At 38.0% G+C, this 27,633-nt stretch overlaps 1 protein-coding gene and 1 long non-coding RNA gene across 2 annotated transcripts; one reads left to right on the top strand and one right to left on the bottom strand.

The window, feature by feature from the left end:
• Window positions 1-1,842: 1,842 nt before the first annotated feature.
• LOC105437889 lies at window positions 1,843-4,758 on the top strand. Its single transcript, XR_970749.2, has 3 exons — window positions 1,843-1,956; window positions 2,682-2,765; window positions 3,629-4,758. It is a non-coding gene; the product is annotated as an uncharacterized LOC105437889 (long non-coding RNA).
• Window positions 4,759-18,571: 13,813 nt separating this feature from the next.
• Window positions 18,572-25,511, bottom strand: LOC115918534 (FAST kinase domain-containing protein 1, mitochondrial-like). The gene is made up of 6 exons (XM_030982042.1): window positions 23,071-25,511; window positions 22,518-22,625; window positions 21,772-21,885; window positions 20,851-21,016; window positions 19,660-19,774; window positions 18,572-18,991 (listed from the first exon to the last, which is right to left on the bottom strand). The coding sequence occupies exons 1-6, from the start codon at window positions 25,451-25,453 to the stop codon at window positions 18,764-18,766; spliced, it is 3,114 nt and encodes a 1,037-aa protein (XP_030837902.1). The 5' UTR covers window positions 25,454-25,511; the 3' UTR covers window positions 18,572-18,763.
• Window positions 25,512-27,633: the final 2,122 nt, after the last annotated feature.

Here is a 27,633-nt window from a genome sequence, read left to right as displayed (position 1 = left end):
TTGAACAAAAATATCATATTGTCATATAATATTGAGAAGAGATGGATAATGTTAAGAAGAGATGGGCAAAAGGAATGTCCTCTTTCTCTTACCACAAATACATTTTCTTCCTCGGGATTATACGGATAAAAATTGCAGACCCGATGATTTATCTATGGACGAGATTGTCTAACACCTCAGTCCTGGCAATATCCTGAAACTGAAATACAGTCAACACTAATGCAAACTTTGTGTTGCCAATTTAAACATTTAGGAAAGATTACAGAAAAATTTAATTTTAACGTGAGAGATCTACAATTCGAATGATGCTCCAAAATTTCGGTTAATTAGCATGTATGTCTCTGTCTATCTTTCTTTCTCTCTCTCTCTCTCTCTCTGTCTCTCTGTGTCTCTCTTTCTCTCTCTCTCTCTCTCTCTCTCTCTCTCTCCCTCTCTCTACTTCTCTCTCTCTCCTCTCAAAACGGTCATTGTACACTAAAGTCTGTAAATAGTGTGCACTAATTTTAGTTTTGGCCCTCGGAAATTTGAAAAATCGCACCCCCCCCCCCTTGAGCGCAAGGGGAGAGGGCCCATCTCCAAAAAAGGGTAAAATTAATGTGTTTTTACACATTTTCCCCCCTGGATCCGCCACTGCACATATATAAATATTATATATATATTGCATACAATATTTTCGAAACACTTTTTGAATCTTATGTTAAAAAAAACACAACCTCCTCCCTCCACAAATCGCAGTAACAATGGAAGAATCCTGGATCGATGAACAGGCTTAGACCTACAACATCGTGTATTAAAGTAAGTAAGTAAGTAAAATAGTAACCGCGTAGAAATTAAGACCGTTTTGTTAACCATATAGAGCCTATAGCTCCATATCAAATTGAGCCAAGCCAAGGCTCAATATTAAGTAGCTTCAAACGATAATGAGTTGTGGGTCAAGTGGTAGCATCACCATATCTTTTTATTTCAAGCCGGAGGGGCCGGGGGGGGGGGGGGGAGATGTAGTTTTTTAAAGAGCTTCATGCGGTACAATACATAGTTTTTAAGTTTTTAAGTCAACGTATATGGCACAAGGCCGGGGCAAAGAACAAGGACAACTATATATCTGCCTAAATGCAAAACCACACAAGGTCAATTCTCAATATCATTTATGGGCGTGAAAATATGGAATATATACTCATACGATTTAGGAACACGATCTAAAAATGCTTTTCGGAAGGGGTTAACGAAACATCTAAATACTTTGAGTTAAACAAAAGTTAAGACTTCTTAAAATGGCAAAAAGAAATCTCAGATTAGAGAATTTCTAAAAAGATCACTAGATAATGATATATTTCTTATAATCTTATTTACTGTATGTTTGGTTTTGATACGGAAGTCGACACACATTAGTAAGGAATATTTCTAAATGACTATTCTATTTCTTTGTTTACTTATATAGTTTATGTTACATGTATATAATGTAGTATAGTAAACAAAACAAAAAAAGTTTTAAAATTTTTGCCAAAGACAGGGAACCAGACTCGACTATAGCACTTGTGCTAACTTCTGGTACCCCTTTACTACAAAAGTGTACACATAATATTTTATTCCATTTGTACGACATACTTTGTAAAACAATATTTATATTATTCATGCGTAATGTTATCGATCTTGTGTATTCTTATATTTTATGTAATCATGCTTGATACATTATGTTTTACTTGTTATTAATTTTGTTGTTAATAAACTCAAACTCAAACTCAAACTCAAACTCGACTCAAACGTAGAAATCTATGTGATCTGTTCGATCCGCAGATATCGAGCTCAAATTAAGCTGCTAACTTCAGCTAAGAGTATTTGCCATTTTTAGGCAAGATGTGGTGGGAAATAATCCCCGGTTTGGCCATTATTTGTGGATGTGTAACTGCTGTAGGTGGCCTTACTATAACTGTACAGAAATTGCAGCATGGCGGAAAGGTAAAGTAATATGTTAAGGTCGGAAAATGTGATATTTGATGAATGTGAAAAAGAGTTCAATGGCTTGCCTTGTTTGTGAATGACATGACACACGATCCTACTCTAGCCCGTCTGTGAAGCCGCGTAGCCGGGGTGACTGGCAGAGCAGAGCCACCGTCACTTCCAGTCCACTGCAATCGACCGACTGGGTTTAATGTGGCAATCATTAATCATTAAACTAGGCGTTGTGGCGTGCGCCTGTAATCCAGCTAAAAAGTGGAAGTTACAAACTGATTCAGCCGAGGACGCAGGTTCGAAACTGAGTCACGTCTTTCGGATGGTGACGTTTAAAGGTCGGTCCCAGACGTAAATAATCATATCTCTATCTGATTGATACACGTCTGTAAAAACCCAATACACACACACACACACAATCATTAATCAAGACCATGTGATGTACAAAATGGACTCGATCATTGAATTCTGATACTGAAAACAGAATCTAGACTAATGTAGACAGCGAAATGTGCAAATTATGTCATCAAAACTCAAAAGCAATTTAGCCACCACTTTCACTTTCAGTTTCAGTTTCAGTTTCAGTTTTAACTTTGTTTGGCCCTTAATCATGAATCATGCTTCATGGTCATCGATTTTGCAGTTTCGAATTTCAAGATCCTAAAGAAAGAGTCTAGAATCTATTTCGAAGTAGAGTAAACTCACTCCTTATTAATTTGTTTTTATAACAGGCAAGGAGAACAGCCTACACACGATTCGACTACACAATGATCATGAGAGATAAGAAAATTGCAGGCAAATACTGGAAAGCAAAGGTAAATATGTAATGCCCTCTGGACTTTCTTAACCCTAAAAAGGCTGGGGGGGGGGGCATAAATGGCCCCCCCCCCCCTGTCGATTTTTTTTTTTGCCGCTGCATCAAAACCCCTGAACCTTTGGTGCTGAAATTTCATTAGTGTTTTCCCTCATGTCTCCTGCACATTTTGATACCAAATTTGTTATGGGAATGGGGGGACCTATGGTTAAGGTGTTGGGTGACAAAATATCATCACATGTCTATCAAAATATGTAATTCTCACAAATGTTTGTGTGTAAGTATATTTCCCCCAAAAAATTGAAATTATCATAAAAATATTAATAAAAAACTAAATAAACATAAAATAAAATAAACATTACCATCTTATTCAATATCCTTCAATCTATCACCATGTGCTAATTTTCACATTAATTGGACCTTCCTAGGACGAGATCTTAGGGGTGGGGCCAATCCGGGCCATAATGCTCCCCCCCCCCCCCCCCCCCCCCCCCCCCGGGTCGTATTAAGACCTCAAATAGCCCGGCCTTTTTAGGGTTAAAGGTCAAAATTTACAAGGACAAATACATGAGTTATAATAACGGAATAATTTTAACATCATCTTTGCTGTTTATCTCCAGTGTTTAATATTAAGTATAATATAATTTTAGTTTAACACAGATTTTCTGTAGGCTCCAAGCCAGTGTAAAAAATGTATTTTCTGTTCATAGGATTTAGTGTTGTATGACATAAGTAAGCGCGATTATCTGACACTGATCATCTGTCTTCCTCTCGCTCCTTTCTCTGACTCTGTCTTCTCTCCTGCTTCTCTCTCTCTCTATCTCTCTCTCTCTCTCTCTCTATCTATCTCTTTCTATCTCACAGGGACTCGAGTCATTAGCCGGTGTGAATGTAAAGTAGACACCTCCAGTATGCTGTTTGCAATTCCTCTCCTTCATCTGCAATGCTTTGCCAGGAGACCTGCCCAACAGAACATTAAAATATCTACCAGATCTGAGACATCCTTTTATGCAGTGGATTGACAATTCAACATGCCTATGGGAAATGATGGTTCATCATCATGGAGTCACTTTATCTGACATAAATCATTTTACTTCCTTCATTGATATTTTGTGAGCTTATGGAGCTATGTAATATGCCCAGTTGTCCATCCTTAATTAACATCAGGTACTTTCAAAAGAACAATTTGAAGAAAAAAAAAAACACATAAACATCAATAGTTTAGTCAACTTTAGTGTTGTACATATGAATGTACCTGTATTCTTAACCTGAAAGTGGGATGTTCATTGCAACCCTTTTGTTTTTGAAAATAAATTCCATTATTTCCATATATATAATTTAGTCTCTTTTATCAAGAGAAAATGGTTTAGTACAGAAATTTATCATTAAGCTTATAATTTTTGCAATTCCCATATTGATTTGTGTCATTACATGTAATTTGAGGTTAACTCAATGGAAATTCTGCTGTATAGCTGTAAAATTGTGTGAAACAGTGAGAAAAGGAATCAACCCTTAATTCTACCAAAGGATACACTCAATTTCTAAAGAGCCATATCTCGCAGATTCTGTTAATGTGGCAGGGTACTTGCATGTGCACTGTGCAAGCTGGAATCTCAGCGACTGCTGTGATTCATGTACATGTACTTTATGGCAAATACATGTTTATGTACATACCACCAACAGTTTGTTTACATGAGCATGATGTACATGTACTCTAACATCATCTGTTTGGAACCAGAAGGGCATTTACTCTGTATAAAATAATACAAGTTAACACCCTACTGGCTCCAAACATATGGTATGTCATTCACGTTATTCATGGAAGAGGATATTATTGATGTGGGTTCATACACTAGCAAGTGCATTTGTGGTGAAACATTTTCCTTGTGTAATATATGATGCATATTTGATATGGACACTTTCTCTGCTTTGATCAAGAAAAAGAGAGTGTATGATATTGATGTGGCCAATAAAAATATAGTTATTGAAATATAGCTATTGTTTGTTTTTGTTTTCATTATTTTCACTTCTTGTGTGAATTTTACTATTAAAAGGGTGTCTTCCTTGCATCAGAGGGGAGGCAGACAGCAAAAAAAAGGGGGGGGGGGTACGTGAAGGAGTGTATAAATAGAAAAGTAGACAAGAAGGAGGGATAGAGAGAGAGAGGAGGGGGGGGGGGGGGGGGGGAGGGAGAGAGAACTGGAGACAAAATAGTGTATTAAAAACGATGTGAGAAACGGGGGGGGGGGGGGGGGGGGGGGGTGACCCAGAAAATTGGGATTGAGCAACAAGGACAGATTTGTGGCAAAATTAGTGAGAAGTGACAAGTAGAATGGAAAGTAAGAGGAAAATGTGAGAAAGATCGCAAGGGAGTAAGAAAGGATGTAAAAGAGAACTTGCAAGCTATGAGAGGGTATGAAGGTGAAATAAAAGTGGAGTAAGTTTCGAGGGAAGGTCAGAAAAAGAGAGACGTAATGAAAACGAGGAAGACAGATATACATTATGTAGCACTGTATCATTAATTTGTTCATTTTAATATATGTTGCTTACCAAACTGGAACATACATGTATCTGTATTACTTTTATCCCATTGCAATACCGGTATATCTCCCTTCTTAAAAATGCTCTTGAATTTTACTCTCGCCACTTCTTTCATAGACTCCCTTCCTCTTTCTCTCTTTCTTTTTACTTCTTACAATATCACTCCCGTCCCTCCTCTATCTCCCTTCTTATAACATTAAATTTCTCTTTCTCTCCATTCTGTCTTCTCTCTATTTCGCTTCCATCTGCTTTCACCCTATTATCTCAAGTTTCTTTCTCCTCCATCTCCTTTCTCACACTATTTAACTTTTTTCCTCATATTTCTCCCTATTCTCTCTCTCTCTCTCTCATGTTGATTTCCTCACTCCCTCTTACTCTCCTTGCAATGGTTTCATTCATACTTTCTCGTATGTGTAAGTGTGGAATTTGTGACCGCTTGCCAAACCAACAGATGACAAAAAAATAACACTTTCTTAAACTCAATTACATGTGTTTGAATCATTTAAAAGGAACGTTTTTTCACATTTCTCTTGTGTACATACAAAATTTTAACAAGACACTACAAAATTTACACATTACGAATGAAGACTTTCCAGTCCCTGTAATTAATTTATCATACTTCTCAGAGATATTTGATAAACATGAAAATACATGTACATGTACAGGGCTAGATAAAAAAAACTCTTTACAGTCATAACGACTTTGAATTTTCGACCATTTACTTGAACTCCTCAAGACTCTGATCGGTTTTCTTTCAAGCCCTATACTGTATGTCTGCATTATCTGTGGCAACTATGGGTAAAGATTCATGTGCTTCCAAAACTTCACAGCTTCACATCATTTTCTTCTGGGCCCTGTTTCATAAAACTTTTTACCAATGACAAATGCTAAATTTCTATGAAAAATCTGCTCTCAGCCAATCAGATGCCATGATTTCAGTAGCTTATAACAGTAGCTTGTAACTTGTTATTAATGACAAGTTTTATGAAACAGGGCCCAGGATTGGAGTAAATAGATAATAAGATGATCAACTCCTTCCCGTGCCACTATTTTTTTTCAACATTGAAATACACCATTAAAGTTTGTTAATGAGTTATGAATTATACAAAAGTATCAGTTTATTTCAACCATTGAGGTTTACAAAAGACTGGGACATGTTGGACTTTGATACGTGCTATACGAATGAAGCCTGACAAAGCCTGAAATGGGGAGGGCTGGGGGCCTGGAGTCAGGCTATGGCCTGAAAACTAGCATTCCTGCTTATCAGACAACTGACAAATTATACTTGTGCATACAAATTGGGGAGTTGTTCTACATTAATCGCCAAAAAATAAGTAGTTTGCTAATCATGTCATAAATATATCAAGTCATCTCAACTCCTATAGATTCATGTTATTCATAACCCTCTGTTAGTCCAAATTTTCAATTATCAATTCCTGCTTACTTGCAAACTGATTTGTTCTGAACATTATAAAAAGTGTCTGCTAACAAAATGTGTTTCGATGAAGTAAATTAGTCTGTCCTTCTTTGTATTTAACAGATGGAAACACATGTATTACCAAAGACACTGTACAATGTTGTATTCAGGACCATTTAAATAGGGGACCAAAAACCTATCTGTAAAAATGATCCATAAACCTAAAAAACAGTAAAAATGCAAGAATACCTTATAAGTATTGAACTTCATTGCAAATATTGATGGTTTTTTATCAATTATGTAGTTAATTTTCTACTGCTATGTAAATTAAGGTACATTTTACAAGCTAAGGGAGATGGGGAGAGAGGGGGCTACATCTTCAAGAAACTGCTTCACAAATCCAAATAGACCTTATCCATGTCAATCAGGATCATCTGCTCACTGATACCATCAGACACGTTTTCATACATCTAGAAGATCTCCTGAACTTCATTTTCATTCTTAAAAAGAGTAATTTTTTAGCATTTCCATCAGCTCATCCAGCACTAGGACATCTTTCAGCAGCCATTGCAAACATTCTTTGACACTTTGCTTTTGAAACTACACTTTGTGTACTTGCTAGTGCCATGCTTGTAGTTACATGAAGTTCTATGTCAAGTGTCCAGGCATTGGCGCATTTCAAGGTAGGTGCTATGACAAGTCCTCATCATCAAACAGGTCATCAAAATCTGGAGGAAAAAAAACAAGAGAAAATAAAACAAACATTTTAGTGAGGTATTTTAATATGAGCCCAACATAATAATGCACAGCTGTCAAACTTCAGAAGCAAAAATTAGTAATCTATCAGGGGAAAAAATATTCAGAATATAATGGTTTTTATTTTCTTCTAAGAACAGAAAAAGGGGATCTAAAAGGTGTTGTAACACGACTTTTGAGGGAAAAAATATAGGAATGGTTTAAACACTGTGAAAGTGGACTTACACAGAACACGAATTCTAAATACATGAGATGAGTTCAGCGAGCCACATTAGCATATTGTTTACTGGTGTGTACAATGGGGCAGGTTTACAAGAGGGACAGTGGACACATTCATACAGGATCTAGGAGGAGTCTAATAAGAGTAATATTTTAGGGAAGAAAGCACTTGCCATTCTAATTGAATATAATATACAAAAGGACACAAAGATGACCGAGGACATAAAACATCATGAAAGTCTCATGTAAGCAGAGTTTCACTCTGAAGTAGTGCTGTAGCCGAACCGCCGAACCGAACGGAAGTTCGCCGAACATGGCACTTCCGAACTGAACCGAACCGAACCGAACGCAAAGGCCTGGTTCAGATGTTCGGCAAAAAAATGTAAACATTTTTGCAAGCTAATAAACTTTTCATTTTGTACCTAATTTTCATGTTATGATTGCTCATATAATATTTACTTTTTTCCCATTTTCCGCCCTTGTGATTTATGCCTATCCAGTGGTGGGCGCAACTTCACTTCACGCTACGTCGTGATCGCAAGCCATAAACAAGAATACATGTGCGTGATCAAAACAAGTTCAGCTCAATTTGCTCAAACCCATTGAACAAAAAATTAATATTTTAATTGTAACCACATCGGACAATTTTACAATATAAATAATGAAGTAAATATATATTATAGTATGGTATTTATTTATTCACAAAAAATAGCGATTTTATATTTTTCCTATTGAAAATAAAATCTTATAAAAAACAGTTCTTGGCGAGCCTGAAAGTCTCTACTCAAGATGGCACCTTTTATGACTCTAACATTAGACAACAACCGTCTCGGAAAATCTTTTAAAAATATCATTTATTGACAAATTGAAAACATGATTCTTTTAAAATTGAAAATAAAACACGATTCAAGACGGAAATACGAATGTAAGTAGTATTTTTCTTCACGGATAATTACGTTTAGAGCAGTTTTTTAAGGTGAAATTTGTGCTGGTCGGAAGCAGTGTGCAGAAGTCCTCCGTGCCGGTCGGGCCCGGCAGGGCGGGCAGCCTGCCCAGTCCCGACCGCCGTGGCTATAACGCTGCTTGCTATTAAATTACCGAACCCCGAACCGAACCAAGTTCGGGTGAAAAATTGCCGAACTCTGCCGAACCGAACAGAACACGAACATAGCGTCTGACTTACAGCACTACTCTGAAGTTTAATATTCATAATTTTGATGACCTTCTGGAAGAGCGATCTTTAAATAAATTTGAAAATCGTTGGATGGGTGGGCTTGGGGATACCATTTGCCTCCAACAGCGACACTCTAGTCTCTACCACATTTTTATTTCTATCAAGAAGAGCAGAATTTTCTCACCATTAAAGAAGTCTGAATGAACAGCCTTCTCATTAGCTGCTAAATCCATCAGGAGACCTGCTGTTCCTCCAGCCTGTAATAAAGAGATGAAAGACTTAGTACATCTAAGATTAGGGTAAGACATTATGCTTGTTATGCCAGGCCAGTAGATATCGTATGTCAAGTCAGTTCCCGTTGTTGTGTTGATATCAACTTGATCTGATCAAGTACATTTTAACGAATGCAGAACAAAATCAAGTCAGGTAAAATCTGGTTTTCTACAATTGTGTAAGCGGAAGAATTACATTAGGGACTGGTATTTCTCTATAGTTTTCTTTAAAACAGTTTACAAACCCAAAAGTAAGTATTCTCTAGCATTACCTATAATATCCCAAGTCTGAGAGTGAGATAAGCCACACAAACATGACAAAGTCTCAAAGACTTCCGAGATTGGCAGATTCAGATTGGGAAGACTTTGAGGGTAAAGATTTGCTCCAATTTTTTGCTGATTTAGAACATCTGATATTTACACAAATATTCATACCCTTTACCAGGATCATTTTAATTTTGTTTTAGATCTTCCTAAACCTACCGAAGATACATTTGATCTAGATCTAGTCTACTCTTCCTAAAATGCTCGTCATCGGACAAATGACTGAACGGTGCTGCGTCGAACGCCTGGCCCGGTGGGCGAGGCAGATAATACACTACGTTATCGTACTGCTTGAGATTCGGTCAGTCGCGGAGCTATGACCCGATCTCAATCAAGAAGTCTCAGTCTAACCACAAATACATGTACAATAAAAAGTTAGAAATATTACCTCATCAAGATCTACATAAGGCCCGGAACCTTCGGGAAACATTTCATCAACAGCTACTGGCTTCATTTTGAGAAATGTTGTCTTCAAGTTCACAATGAGTAAGAGAATTCAATCATTCGGTCGGTCACGTATCTTTTGTTGTTGTTCGTTTGGTATTATAATGGCTATTAGTCAAATTTGACTATTGTTGCCAATTTCATCGCATCTCTTTCTTTTAATGTCTTGGTAAAATTATTATTTCTTTCTTTCTTTTTCCAATCTCATTTTAATATAATATTAGTCATAGTCTATAAAAAATAAAAACAAAAAATTATTTCAAATTAAACCACGATCCGCACACAGTTCCAACTCACGCTGGCCCTGTCCTTTCTCTGATGCCTTCTTACCAGCCCAGCGAGTTATGTTACGCCGTACGCTTCTCGGTTGAAAAACTCAACCTAGGTCACTCTGGCATAGACAAGGGGGCGTCGTGTACCTGTATGTTTAGAGGGTTTATTTATTTATTAGGAGAAAGACAACTGCATAAGCAAAACACTTGTGGGCTTTATTAGTTTATATGAGTTAGTTCATGAGATTATATATAGCGCATGACTTTTAACTACTATAATCATTGGGGGGTGACATGCTTTCGAGTAATGATATAGCAAGTTTTAATTGCTTTTTTTTAAATTTTTTTTTTAAAGCGTGGCCAGCAGATTTCATGTATCCTTCTCTCTCTCTCTCCTCTCCACTTCCCTAAAGTTGTGTGTATGTATTAAGATATGTTTTTCGATTGGTCAAATAAATAATGTTAAATTGTTTCAATCATTATTTTTTTTTTTTTTTTTTAATTAAAAGAGGCCTAAATAAGATATATAGGTCTATACGATCAAAACTTCAAATAAGACACTAATACAGGTGTAGGCATAAGGTTATACACAAAATACCTATTTTCTCTTCTATTCAGCTCAAATTGATTGCGGTTTCTGTTTTTCATCTCTTTTTGATTTTACTTTTTACATAATCGCTTCGTTCTAAAAACGAAGCGAGAAATTGCCATTTGTACATGAGAGTCACTGTTACGTAAACATATCATAATGTCCTCTTCCTTGGAAATATTAACTTCTGACATTAACATGGCCCTTTCTATTATATACTTTGGACATTCTATCAAAAAATGTCTGACCGTTTCTAATGTTGGACAGCTGTCACAGAAACCTGTGGAGTGGATGCCCAAACGCAAGAGGTCTTGGTTGAGTCCAGACACTCCCAGGCGTAGTCGCCTAAGAATAGTTTCAGTTTTTCTTCCCAATTTACAAGAATATTGTGAGATAACATTTGGCTGAAGGATTTTTAATGCCGATTGGGTATCATTCCACCTTTCTTGCCAAAGTAACTTTGAACTGTACAAAATTAAACTTGTCTTTTCAAATAAAGTCAATTTATTATGCATTTCAATTTCCTGAGTTAGAGCTTTTTTTGCGTAGAAGTCTGCCTTTTCATTTCCCACTATCCCACAGTGGCCTGGAATCCATTCCAAAGCGATTTCGATCCCTCTATATTTCAATCGGGTCGTTATTATAAATATTTCTGTGACAAAGGATTCGTCACTAAAATGTTTCAAGGCTGTGAGGGCACTTAAGCAGTCGCTAAAAATGACTGCACCTGTATAGATGTTTGTTTCTTCGATCCATTGAAGGGCAAGAACAATTGCAGCCAACTCGGCTCTATACGATGAGGTAAAATTCGCTAATCTTTTACATTGGTGTACAGAAAAGTGTGGGATATAGAAAGCAGCCGAGCATTGGCCCTTCTCCGGAAACTTAGATCCATCTGTATATATATGCAACTGGTTCGACCATTTTGTATTAATCAATTTTAAGCTTTGTTGCTGTAGTTCATTCGGATGGTCGGCTTTTGAAATCCGAGAGCTCAACTCGGTCGAAACCAGTGGGGGTTCAAAAAGCCATGGTGGAAATGGGGATGGTACGGCAGTTTCTGTCATGAAGTTTTTTATTTTACTCTGGGTTCTATACCCGAAAGGTTTACTAAGAAAGTCTTTTCCCTTTAGATAATCAAATTGCCAACATGGCCCTATGTTTTGTGATAATGGGTGGTTTGGGGATCTTTCGATACTTTGTCTATATTTACTTGACACAATTTGTCTCCTTAGATCCAAGGGAAATTCCCCCATTTCCACTTGTAAGGATTGTAGGGAAGTGAGAGGTAGTCCTCCCGCACAAATCCGTAGCGCCTGGTATTGCACCGAATCAAGTGCCTTTTTTGTGGTGGTAGTAGCGCTATCGTAGGCCTCACATCCATAGTCGAGTAAAGATCTTATGAATGCCCTGTAAACCTTTACGAGGGATTTAGAAGAGCTCCCCCATTTAGTTCCCGTTAAACATCTTAGGATATTCAATTTTCTTTTACATCTCTTTACAACATTTTCCACGTGTGGCTTCCAGGTCAATTTCTTATCAAAAGTTACCCCCAGAAAATGATGAGTATTCTGAAAGGGCACTTTATTCCCGTCTAATTCTACTTGCGGTGGTGAGAGATTCATTGTACTTTTTGTAAAAAATATAGGGACTGTCTTATCAGCCGAAAGCCGAAATCCCCATCTGCGAAACCAAGTCTGGAGTCTATTCAGGTATTCCTGAAGTTTGCTTGATATTTGAAGGATATCCCTACCTGATGCCCATATGACAAAATCATCAGCATATACAGCTAAGGGCACTGAAGGATCTGTAGGGATATCACTAATCATTAAATTAAATAGCAGTGGACTCAAAATACTTCCTTGTGGGAGTCCATTATGCATATCATATGTTTTTGATTCAGTATTATTAATTCTTACCTGAAAGGTACGTCCTGTCAAATAATTTTGTAGATATTGTAACAAATTTCCTTCTATTCCTTTTTGGGCGAGTTTGAATAGTAGTCCATTTATCCATAATTTATCATAAGCTTTCTCAATATCTAGGAACACAGCTATTATGTGTTCATTACAATTGATACTTTTCTGAATATCGTTTTCTAGGAGAACTATGTTGTCTATGGCACTCCGCCCTTTTCTAAACCCGCTAATAAAATTAGGTAGTAACTCATGTTTTTCTACATACCATTGTAATCTTTCTTTGATCAAACGCTCGATTATTTTGGCGAAGCATGATGTAAGTGAAATGGGTCTATATGAAGACGCTTTCCGGGGATCTTTTCCAGGTTTCAAAATTGGTATCAAAATAGAGTGCTTCAGTGGGAGGGGTATTTCCCCTGTTCCCCAAATCCTGTTTATTATATCTAACATAACCTTTTTAGTTTCTTTAGGAAAGTTTTCATACACCTCATAAGGAATGTTATCTTGACCAGGGGCAGTCCGCTTTTTTGACTGTACTGCCTTTTCTAATTCAATGAGTAAAAAGGGTTCATTGATAACACTCTCCTGAATATTCATGCTATTCTTTACTAAAGCTAAATACTGTTCATTTACCCTATCTTCTCTCATTCCTAAAGATTGAAAGTAGCGTCCAAAAACATCCACCTTTTCATCCTCCCGAGTTATTTCTTTGTCATTTTCTGTCAATGATGACATATTTTTTGACCTCGCACCTGGAACACCATTTAGTCGTTTTATGCAGGTCCAGATTTTTGACTCAGGCATGTAACGGTCCAGTTTCGTGCAAAACGCTTGCCAATATTTTTGTTCTGCTTGGCGTAGAACTCGTTGTGCCATTTTTTTCTTGTTACTATAATCATCTATATTCTCCAGCGTTATCATTCTACCTTTAGAGAGCTTGTTACTCGCTTTATTTCTTTCTTTAATTTTAGCAGAACATTCTTTTGTCCACCATGGGACCGGGTTTTGTTTCTTTTTACTCTTTTGGGGAACAGCTTCCTTTATAACTTCTTTTAGGTACTCCATAAATTGGGTGTACATTTCCTTTACATTTGTGTTTTTTAATGTAATCTGTCCATTTAATACTTCTTCACATTTCTTTGCAAAGTTAGACCAGCTTATATTCTTAAAAGAAAAAGGCTTTTCTACCACATTTCCATTAGGCATACCTGCATTTGCTCTATGCGGATCTGTACTTTTTTCGAGAGACACTTGGAGAGAGATTGGGAAGTGGTCACTACCAAAAGTACTCCGCATGACTCCCCATGTAGACTTACACGCCAAAGAAGGAGATGTGATACTTAGATCCAGACATGATGTTTTCCCCGTTCGTGGGTCTAATCTGGTCCCCTCTCCATTGTTCAAAATAATCAAACTGTTCTTATTCAAAAAATGTTCTATTACTTCACCGTTTTTGTCTGTTTTCTCGCTGCCCCATAAAACATTGTGAGCGTTAAAATCTCCCATTATAAGGACGTTTTCATTGTTAGATACATTTTCCATTAACTTATTCATAATATTTTCATTCAGTTTATTACAAGGGTTATAATAATTAATGATTGACAATTTTTTTCCCCCTATGTAAACATTCATTTGTTGTAATTCTAAGTTTGCATCTGTGAAAGGACCCTCGTACTTAATCCTATCATGAACATATATAGCACAGCCTCCTCTAATATTATTTTGTCTGTTTCTAGGAAAGCATGTATATTCTGGAATATTCAAAATAATGTTATTATGAAACCAGGTCTCCTGTATGCAAATAATATCATATTTAAAATCCTTGTGTAAGTTTAAATAATTTAATAATTCATTGCCGTGCCCTAAGAGACCCTGGGCGTTCCAGTGTATAATGGAAAGTGACATGAGTAAATTAATCACTATCATTTGTTCTATCATATGTACTATTCTGTTGCAGCGCCCTTTTGGCTGCAACGCAAACAAGAGTATTCAATTCTTTTTCAGTTCTACCTTCTGTGAATTTAAAAATTAGTTGGCAAATAAAATCTATAATTTGTTCATCACTAGCCGAGGCTATGAAGTTGGTCATAGGTGGAGTGCCTTGTGGTGTTTCATTTGACGTTCCTTGATTATTAATGGTCTCTTTACTCTGTGGTACCTGAGGAATAACCTGGTTTTGAAATTGTGGGGTGGTGTTTGCTCTGGTCAGGAATGACGGAACAGCTGCTTGTGCGTAGGTACTATTAGGTTTACCAACATTCCGCACTGGAAGTTCGTTTGTTTGTTTTTTCTGTTTCCTTACTCAATGTTTTGTTGGCTTTATTTTTCTGTTGAATAGGCTGTGGATTTGATACTTTTTTGTTTTGTTGCTGCCAGGACTGAGTTGCTTCTGCGTACGATAGCCCCTCTGCATACCGTATCTGCTGAACCTGCTTTGCTTTTTTTGCTTGTGCGCAGCCGCTGTAGGCTGCAGAGTGGTTTTCCCCGCAATTTACGCACTTTCGGATCGTTCTTCTTTTTTTTTACAGTCATCGAACGAGTGGTTTTCTCCACATCGGACGCATCTTTTTTTGGAATTACATTGTGAAGCATTGTGTCCGAATCTTTGGCATTGATAACATCTAATTACAGGTGGGACATATTGTTTTACGCGCTTGATTTGGAAACATAAGTGGATTTCAGGGGGGATGGTGACTTTACTGAAGGTTAGAATAACGCAGCGCATGGGAATTTGAGAGATTTGGCGCTTTCCTTCTATTGTTTCATCTGTTCGGACTCTTTTCACCATCCTCTTCACCCCAATCACATTCTGAGTTTTCAATTCATTAAGAATTTCCTCTTCCTTCATTTCCTGTGGGATATCATAAATGACTCCCTTTGATCCATTCACTCCTTCACTGACTTTTACATCAACACTTCCTATTTTATTAATCTCTGAGATAGCCTTCACCTGCTTAGTATTTTTACACTTGATTAAGAGTCCCGTATTAGTGGTTTTGATAAAATCTACAGGGTTCACGCAAACTTCCCGAATTGCCTTGGCTATTTGTATGGGATTTACATTGTTCAAAGATTTTGTCCTATCTATTGGGGTTATGAAAATGTTAAAGCCCTTTGGGTTTGGGTTTGGGGAAGTGGTGTGGAAAGTGGTGTTCGAAGAGTATGATTCTGAGGCGTGTTTTAAGTTCTCTATATTAGTAGAGCTTCTCCCACGTTGCCTTTTTGCAGGATTCCTGTTTTGCACAGTTTGAAAAACCATTTCATCCTCGCTCATCATGGATCTTTCCGGCTCGGAGGCGTGAGCCGCCATGATTGGCTTTCGAAAAAAGGCGCGAAATTTGAATAGCGCGTATCGTGCAGCTAATTATAATGAAGTGAAATGAAATGAAATGAAAAGCCCACAGTGTTTGCTTACCTCAGTACGAAAAATTCCTATTCCAAAAGTGGTCACATAAATCCAAAACAAAAAACTTCAAAAAGAACAACCCAATTTCCATATGAGAAACAAAGTCAAAGATATAATCCAAGAGTAAGGCGAGAGTGCCTTACTCTTACCATATGGTGTCAGGTGTCTTTCTTGATATGGTGTCTTTAAATTTGGTGACACAAAGAAAGTCGGAAAATTAAGGTGGCCGTGCTGGGGATTGTGTGGGGATGGGGGTGTTTTAGCATGGAAAATTTTGAGAGACCCTTCCCCTTTTCTTCACCCTCTCTCACACGTAAGTCCTCCCTCTGCCAATCTCATATATTCTTACACACACACACTCTCTCTCCCTTTCATCTTTCCCTGATCTCTCGCTGTCGCATACCCCTATTTCCTTCCCCCTTCTCTCTCTCTCTCCCTCTCCTATAGATTTGAAAACTTTTTCCCCTTATCTCTCTCTCTCTCTCTCTCTCTCTCTCTCTCTCTTTGTCTCTGCCCTTGTACTTTACTTGTACTATACACTCTCCCATTAATTTCCATTCACTTTTCACTCTCTCCACTATGCACTGTAAATGTAACCTTCATATCTCTTCACTCCATTCATCAACTATATCTTTTCCCCATCTTGTTGTTTATAGTCAGAGCACACATAAAAGATCCAAACAATTCAAATGAATAAGAGTTTAAGCAATTTATATTTAAAATAAATTATTTCTTATTTACAAATTAACATTCTTTGTTAAAGCACATAATAGTAATACAAGACATTCATCAATTTCTCAATTTCTTAAAATACTCAAAGATTTTGAATCAATGTTGATAATCATTCTTCTTCAATTATCCTTACTAAAAAGTGCAGAATTTCCAGAAAATACATATATTCTTAATAAATACAGTGTAAGAGGCAATTGTGTGCCTATTTGAAGCACAATATAATTCAAACTTTAAACCATGCTAACATTGTTGTTCGGCATTGTTCCTTTTACAGAGAGTTTTGAGTTGCGATTGATGTGCTGTCTGGCAAGTCCAATAATAATAATAATATTTAATTTTTATTTATATAGCGCTTAATACAAATGTCTCTAAGCGCTTTACAAATATACTATTACCCCGGCGATTGGATTCAGTGCTTGCCCGCACACACTGTGTGCACAATCTCCACTCCCTGGGGAGCATTCCAGTCCTGGACCTGGGATTGGCTCATAAGTTACTTTACATCACTTCCATGGGGACATCAACCACACACAAAAACTCATACATACTGCTGTTCGACTAAAATGAGATTATGAAAGTACAAACCGAAGAAGATGAATTGTGTATTAACTACCATAAAATGCACTGAATAGTTTCGAGCCAGACTATTACAATTTGAAGAAAAGAAGTAAAAATAACTGGGAACTCACGAACTGATACCATGGACCCATAAAAAGTTATGTTTACTAAAGGAAAATATAACATAATTACTTAAGTGCATAGTTTTGTGTACTTCGAATAGGAAATGACAAAAGATCTTAAAACTGTAGCTTTTTAGGGAAAAAATACATTTACCTCACAAATGCCTCCCCCCCCCCCCCCCCCCTCTCCAAATATGCCTTTGTAATTTTGTTAACACAGGTAATGTACGTGAACACAAATGAACTACGTAGCTAGATTGATCACCAGCTGATATCACTCAAAAGCCATTCAGATAGCTGATCCCTTGACCCCTATTAAACTCAACCACTATGCAATCATTGGCTGTTTCAAGATCATATGACTAGAAACGGCAGAGGCCGATAAAAAGTCTGACTCAATCTACAATGGAAACAACTACGAAGGCAGTGCAACTGAACCTTCTGTCACCTTAAAGACCATCTGTACTAGTTCGGCCAGAAGGGTCCAGCGAGGTCACTGACAGGTGGCTATCTCATCAACTCAGCTCTCAATTAACATAAGAAAAAGTGGATCATGGGGGACCAACAGGCACCGATTTGTGAAGTTTTCTATAAAGAGGGAGCAAGTAGCTACAAGTAGTACAGTGGGGCTTTAAAATTCATTCAAGTGTCACTTATTGACCTTCTTTCCAGTACTTCTAAGGTTGAGAGATTGAGTGAGTGAGTGATCAACATTGCACAATAGATTTTTGTGAGAAACCCACAGTGTAATTGGGAGGTGAACGATGGTTAAGAATGTGGACCAGGGGGGCGTTTCACAAAACTTGTCATCAGTGATAAATGACAGTTTTTGTTATAAGCTACCGAAATCCTTGCTTCTGATTGGTTATCAGCAGAGTTATCACTGATTATTGTCATTTTTCATTAAAAAAAAGCTTTGTGAAATGCCCTCCAGGTGAGAGAGACAGGTTCGTTCCTTGGTGTCTCCTTAGATCAAGATAGTTATGTAAAGTTCCTTAATTAAATTAAATTAAATTAAATTAAATTAAGTTCTTCCATCGCCAGAGACAGGTTGATAGAGTGCTATCCATGGACAGCCCGGTTACACAACACTATTTTTGCTAGAGTTTGCCAAATCATGAATACAATAAAATAAAAACAATTTCATACAAGACACATGTGTGTAACCAATGCATTTCAACTTTCATTTCATCCATCTACTCTTTTTCATCTAAGTTCTCGATTTCTGGAGCTATTGCCTCCTTCCATCTAGTCCTAGTTCTCCTCCTGTTCTCCCCAATCCTGTAACATCCTGTCCACCATGTCATTGGTCCTACCGGTCTTTCTTGGTCTTGAACCTGGACCGGGTCCTGGTCCAGGTCTCCCTGCATCCTGGTTCTCTGTAGCACTCAGCCACAGATTGCCTCCCAATAGCTCAGAGATGTAGAGGCGCTTGGCCTCAAAGCTATTCAGGTGGTCTCGGCTCCAGTCCATATAAGGTATCTGTCAATGAGTACAATATACCGGTACTACAAATTATTATGTATGTTCATATATTTTCCCTGACACCTAAAACAAACTGATGAAAAAATATAAACATTTTAATACTTATATCATTATTTCCATTAAGTTACACAAAGTGACTTGCATTGCATATATCACCGACTGCCTGTTAAAGGGCCATTACTGCCATTGACAATGCATAGCGCCTACGGCCTTCTCGCACCCAGCTAAACATACAATACAATGGGATCTTAAAATGACATATTTTCACATTTGTAATAGGCTTTCATAATACACAGAATCTTTATTTCTGTTAAGAGCCAGAAGGGCATTAACTCAGTGTGAAAGTACATGAGTTACCACCCTTCTGGTTCCAAACCGTTGAGTTACCGTTTCATAAAATTGGCAATAATTCTGCAGCAACATCTACTATCTGCTGTATGTACTCTACATAATCACTGAAGCTACAGATTTCTTACAAATTGCTCTTGATAGTCCAAAAGAAGCTGTTTTGTTTGGACATAGAAACATGGGCGTCATTGCACATCGTTATGACAGGATTGCATTTCTAGTATATATTTAAAATTGTACCCTTAAATAGAAATACAATTTGCCTCTCGATAGAAAATCAAATTTTGAAATACAAGCTTCTTCATGGATTCACTTACAGTGATGTACTCGTAACCCAAGATTTCAAGATGGCGGCGTTTCATCTCAACCCAGCTGCTGTAGCGTGTGATGTTGGAGCACATCTGAGATGGTCGAATAACATCTATCGCGATCCTATAACAGGTTTCAGAGGGAAGACAAATAGAGAAAGAGTATAACATGAAATGAAAGATAAACCCCAACAAATATATACCGATAATCATACACATAACAGACAAGAAGAGAAATGTGATCAAGATCAGAGGGTTAAACAAGTAAATAGAGAGATGGAGAGGGAGAATGGGGAGTACAGCAAGAGAGCAAGGATGAGAGCAAGCGAGGGAAAGGGAAAAGAGAAAGAAGAAAAAGAATATGAGGAAAAAGATGGAGAAGAAAAGGCAAGATGGAGGAAAAGACACACAGGGTATGCAAGATATCACATGAAATGAGGAGAAAAGGGGGAATTATGGAGATACATATGGATATTACTAATCAAGGCATACCTTAAAGAGAAGGTTGAGTTCTGGGAAGAGGTGAAAAATAATTTGTGAGCATTACTCATTCTTATTATGCAAGTGTGGAAGAACATCAGTTAAGACATGTTCCTTGAAAAGCATGGCTCTTCAAATGCCTTCTTATTCTAAATATGCATGTATCATCGTAAAAATCGGGGGGGGGGGGGGGCGGCTTTTTACGCCACGTGTTCGTGTAGTCCCATATACATCTTTCTGTGCAAGTGTTTGTAACTTTACCAAGACTTGGCCAAATTTCTTATCATTTTGATGATTCCAGAACCTTGCAATACACACAAATTCTTATATGCTAGATGATCAACCTTTTCTGGTCGGTTCCACACCGTTTCTTTCACAATGCAATCGCATGACCATAACTCAACTTCATCTTTAAGTGCTTATAGTGATGAAGGAGGAAATAAATAGTTTCACAATAACAAATACTATAATAAAGTGCATCTCCGATCAGTGAATTAAGCAGGACAGAAAGGATGGGCATATCATGAATACACTGTATACCACAATCTCAATTTGCTTAGTGGAAGGCATGGAAGTTCATATCACAATTTGATTTTTGTTTTTGTTTTGTTTCCCCAATACAACTTATTACAATAAAGAAAATCATTGGTTTAAAGATTCAACTGGTACGTTGTTCAATGTAGATCTGATAAATCATTCAGTGCTATTGTCTTAATTCACCTTTGAGCACCGTCTTGAAGAAGACCTTCCTGATGCTTTTCTCTCTTCAGGATATCCGATGATGAAGGGAAGGTATTTCTCTTCCCGTTCATCTCAAGCTTATCGACCTGTCTCTGGCTGGTATATGTCACAGGCTGACCTTGATAGTCTAAGATACACTCAAAATCTGGTAGAAAACAAACCAAAGAAGACATCAAATGTTATGAAGCTACAGTATCATACAATCAATTAATTATCATGCACACTTGTCTTTATTCATTGTCTTGCAAACACATGTGACAACTAAAAGGGTATCAACCAAAGTTAGACAATACTGATATTAAAGAAACAGGAATTTCTAGTCCATATGTAAATTTCTACATACCGGTATTGTATAAATGAGTAAGTAATACATATATTTCATTTCAAGGAATATGCATTCCAAAATCTATTTTACAAGGTACTTGTAATGGGCAGACTATCTGTACTGCAGACTTTACAAAAACCCAAAGCTTTAATTCAAGTTGAACTCTCAACAGTTCATCAGAATTTCATACAAAACCAGAGGCCAACAAGAATGTGGGTACATGAGAACAAAGTCTCAAGAACTAGTCAGTATAACAGGGGTGATAGTGAGCACTAAAGAAAAAAAGTTTTTTTTTTTCCGTCAACCACGACCCCCTTGAGAAAAAAAAAAGAGGAAGTGGGGAAAAAAAATGGCATCTAACAACATTCCCCCCTTTCGAGTAAAAAAATTGGAAAAAAATTGTGAAAAATAGGGAAGAACAGAGAAAACAAGGAAAAAATCGTGGAAAATAGGGATAAAATCAGGAAGAAGAAAAAAAAAAAAGATCAGGAAAAAAAGAAAAGAAAAAATCGGGAAAAATGAAAAAATCAGGAAACCGATTTAAATCAAGTAATTATCAGGCCTGGTATAATCACCATTCGTGTTTGCATAGGGAGTTTGTGCATTTCTCCTCAAGAAAGCTGGTCCTCCTAGGACATCTTGCAGGACTGATCCAACATCCAGCTTGATCCCGTGTACTTGTGGCTTCCCTATTCACCAAAAACAAATATCAAAGTTAGATCAACAAGTATGAAAAAGATCAAAATAGAAACTACATGTATAATGGGTGACCCTCACTTAGATCTTGGTAAATGTATCATTTTCCATAAATTATGAGAAAGAAAGAAAAAAAATCAAATTCTAATGATACTATTACTAGTTATTACCACACGGAATTTCAGAAACATGCATGTACATGTTTTTTGTTTTAATTATTGCATTCATATGAGGATCTGAAGACAAATTGGTGAAAAAAATGCAAGAAAACAAATTGGGGAGAGATGGTGTGAAAGTCATATCATCTTCTTTTCAAATTTTGCTTTCCCACTCCTCTTTTCCTTTTCCTTTCCTCCTCCTTGTTATCTATTTCACCTTCTCCTTTTCTTCTTCTCTCCTTTTCTTTCTCTGCCTTCTTCTCTCTCTCTTTCTAGCTCTTTCTCTCTCTTTCTAGCTCTTTCTCTCTATCTCTCTCTATATCTCTCTCTCTCTCTCTTCAATGAATATTTGGCTTCCCTAACCCTTGTACTATCCAACCATAAACTGAAGATTCCCACACGAGACGTATTTTGAAGTACATGTACGGTAGGCAGAAAGTCCCACATATTTTGATCTTTATCCCTACCTGATCCTGACATCTGCTCTGAGCTAAACCACGGCACTCTAAGCTCAGGGCATTCAAGGCATACCGCTCTGTTCAACTCTCGAAGCTGATGTGACAGAGCTCTGGGAACTGTACAAGATACATATGAAGCAAAAAATCATCAGTTATCCCATCTGCATTTCGAAATACAAAATTGACTCTACTTTTGTTCAGATGGGTCGATAAATCAAATTCACATTTGAAATTCAACTTGAAAATTGGAAACAAGGTTTGACTCCTTGAGCATACAAAAAACAAAATGTCTTAATTTGTGAAGAAACTAGAAGGAAAGAATGTACCAGATGTGACAGGTTAAAATAGCTGTAACCTTAATTCATGTTACTAATCTTGGGTACAAAAGTTATGGAAATGGATCCTCCTAAATTGTAAGAATTGCTGAAACTGGACTACTACACTTGATAATCTTTGACCATTTTTACCGTACCCAAAAATTATGATTTGAACTCTTAATCTAAATAAAAATTGCTGTGAAATGAATCAAAATGATCTTTTATGGCCGACCTAACAGGCTTACCAAACATCTCTTCCATGCTCCCAAGAAAGCAGAGACTGAAGATAGTTTGAAGTAGGTCCAATGGAAAGCACTGAAGGGCAGCAAGGCTGAGTGCAATGTTGACCAGTCTCTGAGGCTGAAGATCCGCCATGTAGGGTATCACCCTGGAGGCACAAAGGTCTTCCAGGAACGTTGGAGATGTGGGATGGTAGTTGCCAAAGGTGAACGCATCCAAGATGTCACGAACATGGAACGGCGAGATGTCATTCATCTGTGACTGAGCTGTCGCTTCAATTGCCGCCAAGAAGGACTTGTTGTAGATGCGGTGTTGAATAAGCAGTTTGGCAAAGGCAACAGCGGAAGCAGGGTCGCGTATCCACGATGCATTAAGGATAGGGGAAGCTGAAAGACTCTTACTAGCGGCTCTTTTGTTATTAGTGGGATCTGCCAAGTTGGTACAGTAAAGAGGTTTTCTTACAAATTCCAGAAGGTTAAGAAGACCTTTGGGGAGATTTTCCCTTGGGTACAGTTGATCAGAGTAGGAGGAAAGCACAAAGAACACTCTTCGCAGATCATGACCCTTCAAGTTTGGCATGAAGATGAGAACCTTGTCCCACACACTAGGATCAATGTCATTACAAGGCACACCTAGATTGCTCAGGGCATCAAGTGTATAGACTACAATGTGTGGCGAAGGAGTCTTCTCCAAGATATTATGAAGTCTTTCAATACAGATAGATTGTAGCTGGGTATTAGTGGATCTAGCTGTTGCAAGATAGTGTGATATATTCTTGATAGCTGTAACATTAGTTAAACTATCGATGTTTTCCAAGACATGATCTTCAATAAGAGCTAGAAACCTTCCTGACTTAACTTTCATACGCCCCATGGCATTGCACAGCCTTCCAAGTCGCTCCAAAGATAAAAATGGAACTATTTCTGCACTTTTATTTATCAGCTCAACCATAAGATCAGGTTCTGGGTCACGGCTTAGCACCTCAATGAGGGCAAGGAGTTGGTGCGGTGAAGAACACTCCAGAAACTGCTTTTTCATTTGCTGCTCAAGAAGCTCCCTGAGCTCGTAATTCCTGGAATAAACTTTCCTCAGGTTGCTGTAGATGATGGCCATCTCAATCGCAGGAATGGCAGGAACTTGTGGAATGAGCAACTGGCTAACCCTAGTCATGATTTGATCCCTATTCTCCATGCTCCTCATTAAAACAGCTCCTTGCATGATGCGTCTGATGTCGTTGAACCCATAGGACGCTCCTGCAACAAACAGCTTCAAGCAGTGTTGCGTGATGCGATTCTCCAAGTCTCCAGAACATAAGGTGATGAGCGCGTAGAAACAATGAGAAAAATCACTTGGGCTGTGGATATCATCAAGGATATCAGACATTCTGGAAGTCATCAACCCTGCAAATGGAGCATGGTGTCTGTTCATCATGATTACAGCTTTGGATAATGGTGAAAGGTGAATACTGTCCAAGACATCAATAACGCGATAGACTTTCTGAACAATGTTGGAGACAGCGGGGTGGGTGATATCGACGCTACAGTGTAGGAGCCCCAGAAGAAGCCTTGGAAGAGGAACTACATCGTATTCAAGGTCATCAGCCAGCAGCTCTTGGATGTGGGCGAGTACACTCTGCATGATGGCATCCGCTTCACTACAGTCAACACCAAACCTTGGGATGACATCCTTGACGGACTGACAGCAACGGACAAACATAGCAGCATCATTAAGATCAAAGGATTGCACTTTGAGACTCAGTGTGTAATACAGTGCATCGATTGCAGGACTAGTAACCTCTGGAACGGCAAACTTCAAGACCAGGTAAAGCACACTCAGAGCCTCGGCATTAGACATTGCAGCAGCATGAATTTGGATCAACTTACACAGTTGTGGCAACACGGGGTGATTGTGAAGGACCTCTGAATATTCCAACCAGAGCTGAATGTCATCTCTTACCATCCAAATACATTCCCAAAGCTTGTTCACAGCGAGGCAAACATCTTTTGGAGTCATGTCATTCAGTTGACCTGAAATGACTTCGAGCGAATGCAGGAGGTCTGCACCATCCCTAAAGTTTAGGACGCTGTTAGTAGAATCCAATCTTAAATTCAGATGTATACTAGGTGAGAAGTCCACACTTGCTTTCTGTTCTGCATGATGAGATATAGGACGGTACTGCTGCTTGGCTTTCAACATGCTTCCTATCCCTGATAACCTAAAGGTCAATAACCGCAGTGCTCCTGCATATGTTGCAGAATGTGCAAGGCTAGATACAGCTCTTTGGCTAGGAACTTGTCGAATCAGTTGGTTGGATGAGAGGCCCCATGATCTGATGCCCGCTTTTTGAAGATGCCTCAGACACGAGGTACATATGGCACTGAAAGACATCGCTCTTTAACAGCTCACAAGCTTTCCGTCAAATCATCTGTCATGTCCTCCATGTAAATCTGAAAGAAAAAAGAAATGAAAACATTTAAAATTTGATTTCTGTTCATATCTACCGTATTCCAATCTCCATTTCATTTTTAAGCACAATAAAACTTGTTTTTCTTGAATTTTATAATGTCTTCAAGTCTCTTCATCATCTTCTTATTGCACATATTTATATTAGCAATCACCGGTATGCATAATAAGGATGTAAACAGCTACAGTACCTCTTCCTGTTTGTTTTATTTATATTTGTATTTCATTTTCTAGATCACTACATTGTTTATTGCCAGACCCTTTACACCCCCACAATTGTGTGTTTGTGTATGAGGGGTGTGACATTTTCAACACCTGTTCAAGAAAGATCCATACCGGTATGTAGATCTATATCCTAGCAACTAGGTTTTTAAAAATGAGGGCAAAAATCACCTTATTTAATATTTACACAGGTAAATGACATAATATCTTGAACTCCCCCTTTCTGCTTATTTTTAGAATGCCCCACCAAGCAATACTATGTACATGGAAATCTAACATGTTGGGTTAGAGTTAGGGATATGGTTAGGATTACCTAAGAAACTTAAGTCTTTAGATTTAGCTTTATTGGTGAAGCGTTGGTTGAGCTACGAACATTTGGTCAATTTTTGTGGTGGTCGGCTGGGTGCTCCAAACTTTCGGAAAGATTTCCTTTTGCTACAGCCACCTACAAGCAATTTACAGCATGTGAGTGTTAAACCTGCACATGCGCTCACATGCTAACTGTTAGGGTTAGTGATAGGGTTATAATGAATCATACTGAAGATTTGTACATTATTATTATTTATTATAATCCTATCACTAACACAGGATGCTGTAAATTTTAGGTAGCTGTGGCAAAAGGAAATCTTTCTAAACTTTCAACCTTGCAATGAAAACATCCATGTGTTTCAAAATTAGGTCTAACTCGGTAATTGAGAAAAAAATGAATTGCACAGTTACTGCCAAGCCCAAGAGTCTCACATTGCTACTTTGTAAAGTCCTTCAAACTAAGGCTTCACCACACAAATGAATTCTCATCATAATCATGGTCATGCATATTTTTCTTAAAATTAATATGATTCAAGAAGACTGAAAACAATGTTAGAATAGACAATTATATTCTGTAAAACAGCCAGGAAATAGACAAGTAAATCTACACAATAGAGCAATTCTAATTCATTCCGATATCCAACTTTCAGCACCCCACGTACATACGAGCGCAGTCGACGTAGCGCATCGCGCCAGCCCGCCTGGCCCAGCCGGCTGCCGATGTCCTGATTTGTGGCTGGACTCCTGGGTTGGCTTCCCTTACGGCGTGAAGTTAGTTACTTTTTCCTTATTGGATATTCAAAATGTGAAGTTAGTTACTTATTCGATATTGGATATTCAATGTGAAGTTAGTTACTTATTCGATATTCGACATTCATTGTGAAGTTAGTTACTTTTTCCTTATTGGATATTCAAAACATGAATTTAGTTATTTATTCAAAATTCAAAATAAGAATGCCGTTTATTACAGGAGTTATTGGCCTACTATAAGGTCAAGAGGGATGAGGGCAACCCAGAATCAGTCAGCTGGCCGTCAAAAGGTGCGCCATATGAACCAGAGTCCAAGGACAAGTATATTCAATTTTTGGTATAAGTTCATCAATCAAAGACTCATGGCATGAGCCTGACGGCCTGGGCCGGGCAACCACTGGTCCCTCAAGGTCAAGGACGATGTGGGCAACCCAGAAACAGTCAGCTTGCCCCGGCCCAGGCCGTCAAAAGGTGCGCCATGAACCAATATCCAAGGACAGTTAATATTCAATTTTTTTGGAATATTTTATTTCATCAATCAAAGTCTCATGACAAGAGCCTGACGGCCTGGGCCGGGCAGCCACTGGTCCCTCAGGGTCAAGGAGGATGTGGACAACCCAGAAACAGTCAGCTTGCCCCGGCCCAGGCCGTCAAAAGGTGCACCATGAACCAATATCCAAGGACAAGTAATATTCATTTTTTGGAATATTTTATTTCATCAATCAAAGTATCATGACAAGAGCATGACGGCCTGGGCCGGGCAACCACTGGTCCCTCAAGGTCAAGGACAAGGAGGATGTGGGCAACCCAGAAACAGTCAGCTT

This window comes from Strongylocentrotus purpuratus, unplaced genomic scaffold, assembly GCF_000002235.5.
Source record: "Strongylocentrotus purpuratus isolate Spur 01 unplaced genomic scaffold, Spur_5.0 spur5_scaffold_12, whole genome shotgun sequence".
Classification (NCBI taxonomy): domain Eukaryota; kingdom Metazoa; phylum Echinodermata; class Echinoidea; order Camarodonta; family Strongylocentrotidae; genus Strongylocentrotus; species Strongylocentrotus purpuratus.
Note: the sequence above shows the minus strand (reverse complement) of the source record. Positions and strands in the feature narration are given on the sequence as shown.

Excerpts from the sequence above, each read along its gene's own strand:
- LOC115918534 (XM_030982042.1), bottom strand. The coding sequence starts at position 25,453 with ATGTCTTTCAGTGCCATATGTACCTCGTGTCTGAGGCATCTTCAAAAA. Across the intron at positions 21,017-21,771 it reads TCCCTATGCAAACACGAATG|ATTTTGAGTGTATCTTAGAC; the intron begins GTGATTATACCA and ends GTTTTCTACCAG. Across the intron at positions 18,992-19,659 it reads TGGGTTACGAGTACATCACT|ATACCTTATATGGACTGGAG; the intron begins GTAAGTGAATCC and ends ACTCATTGACAG.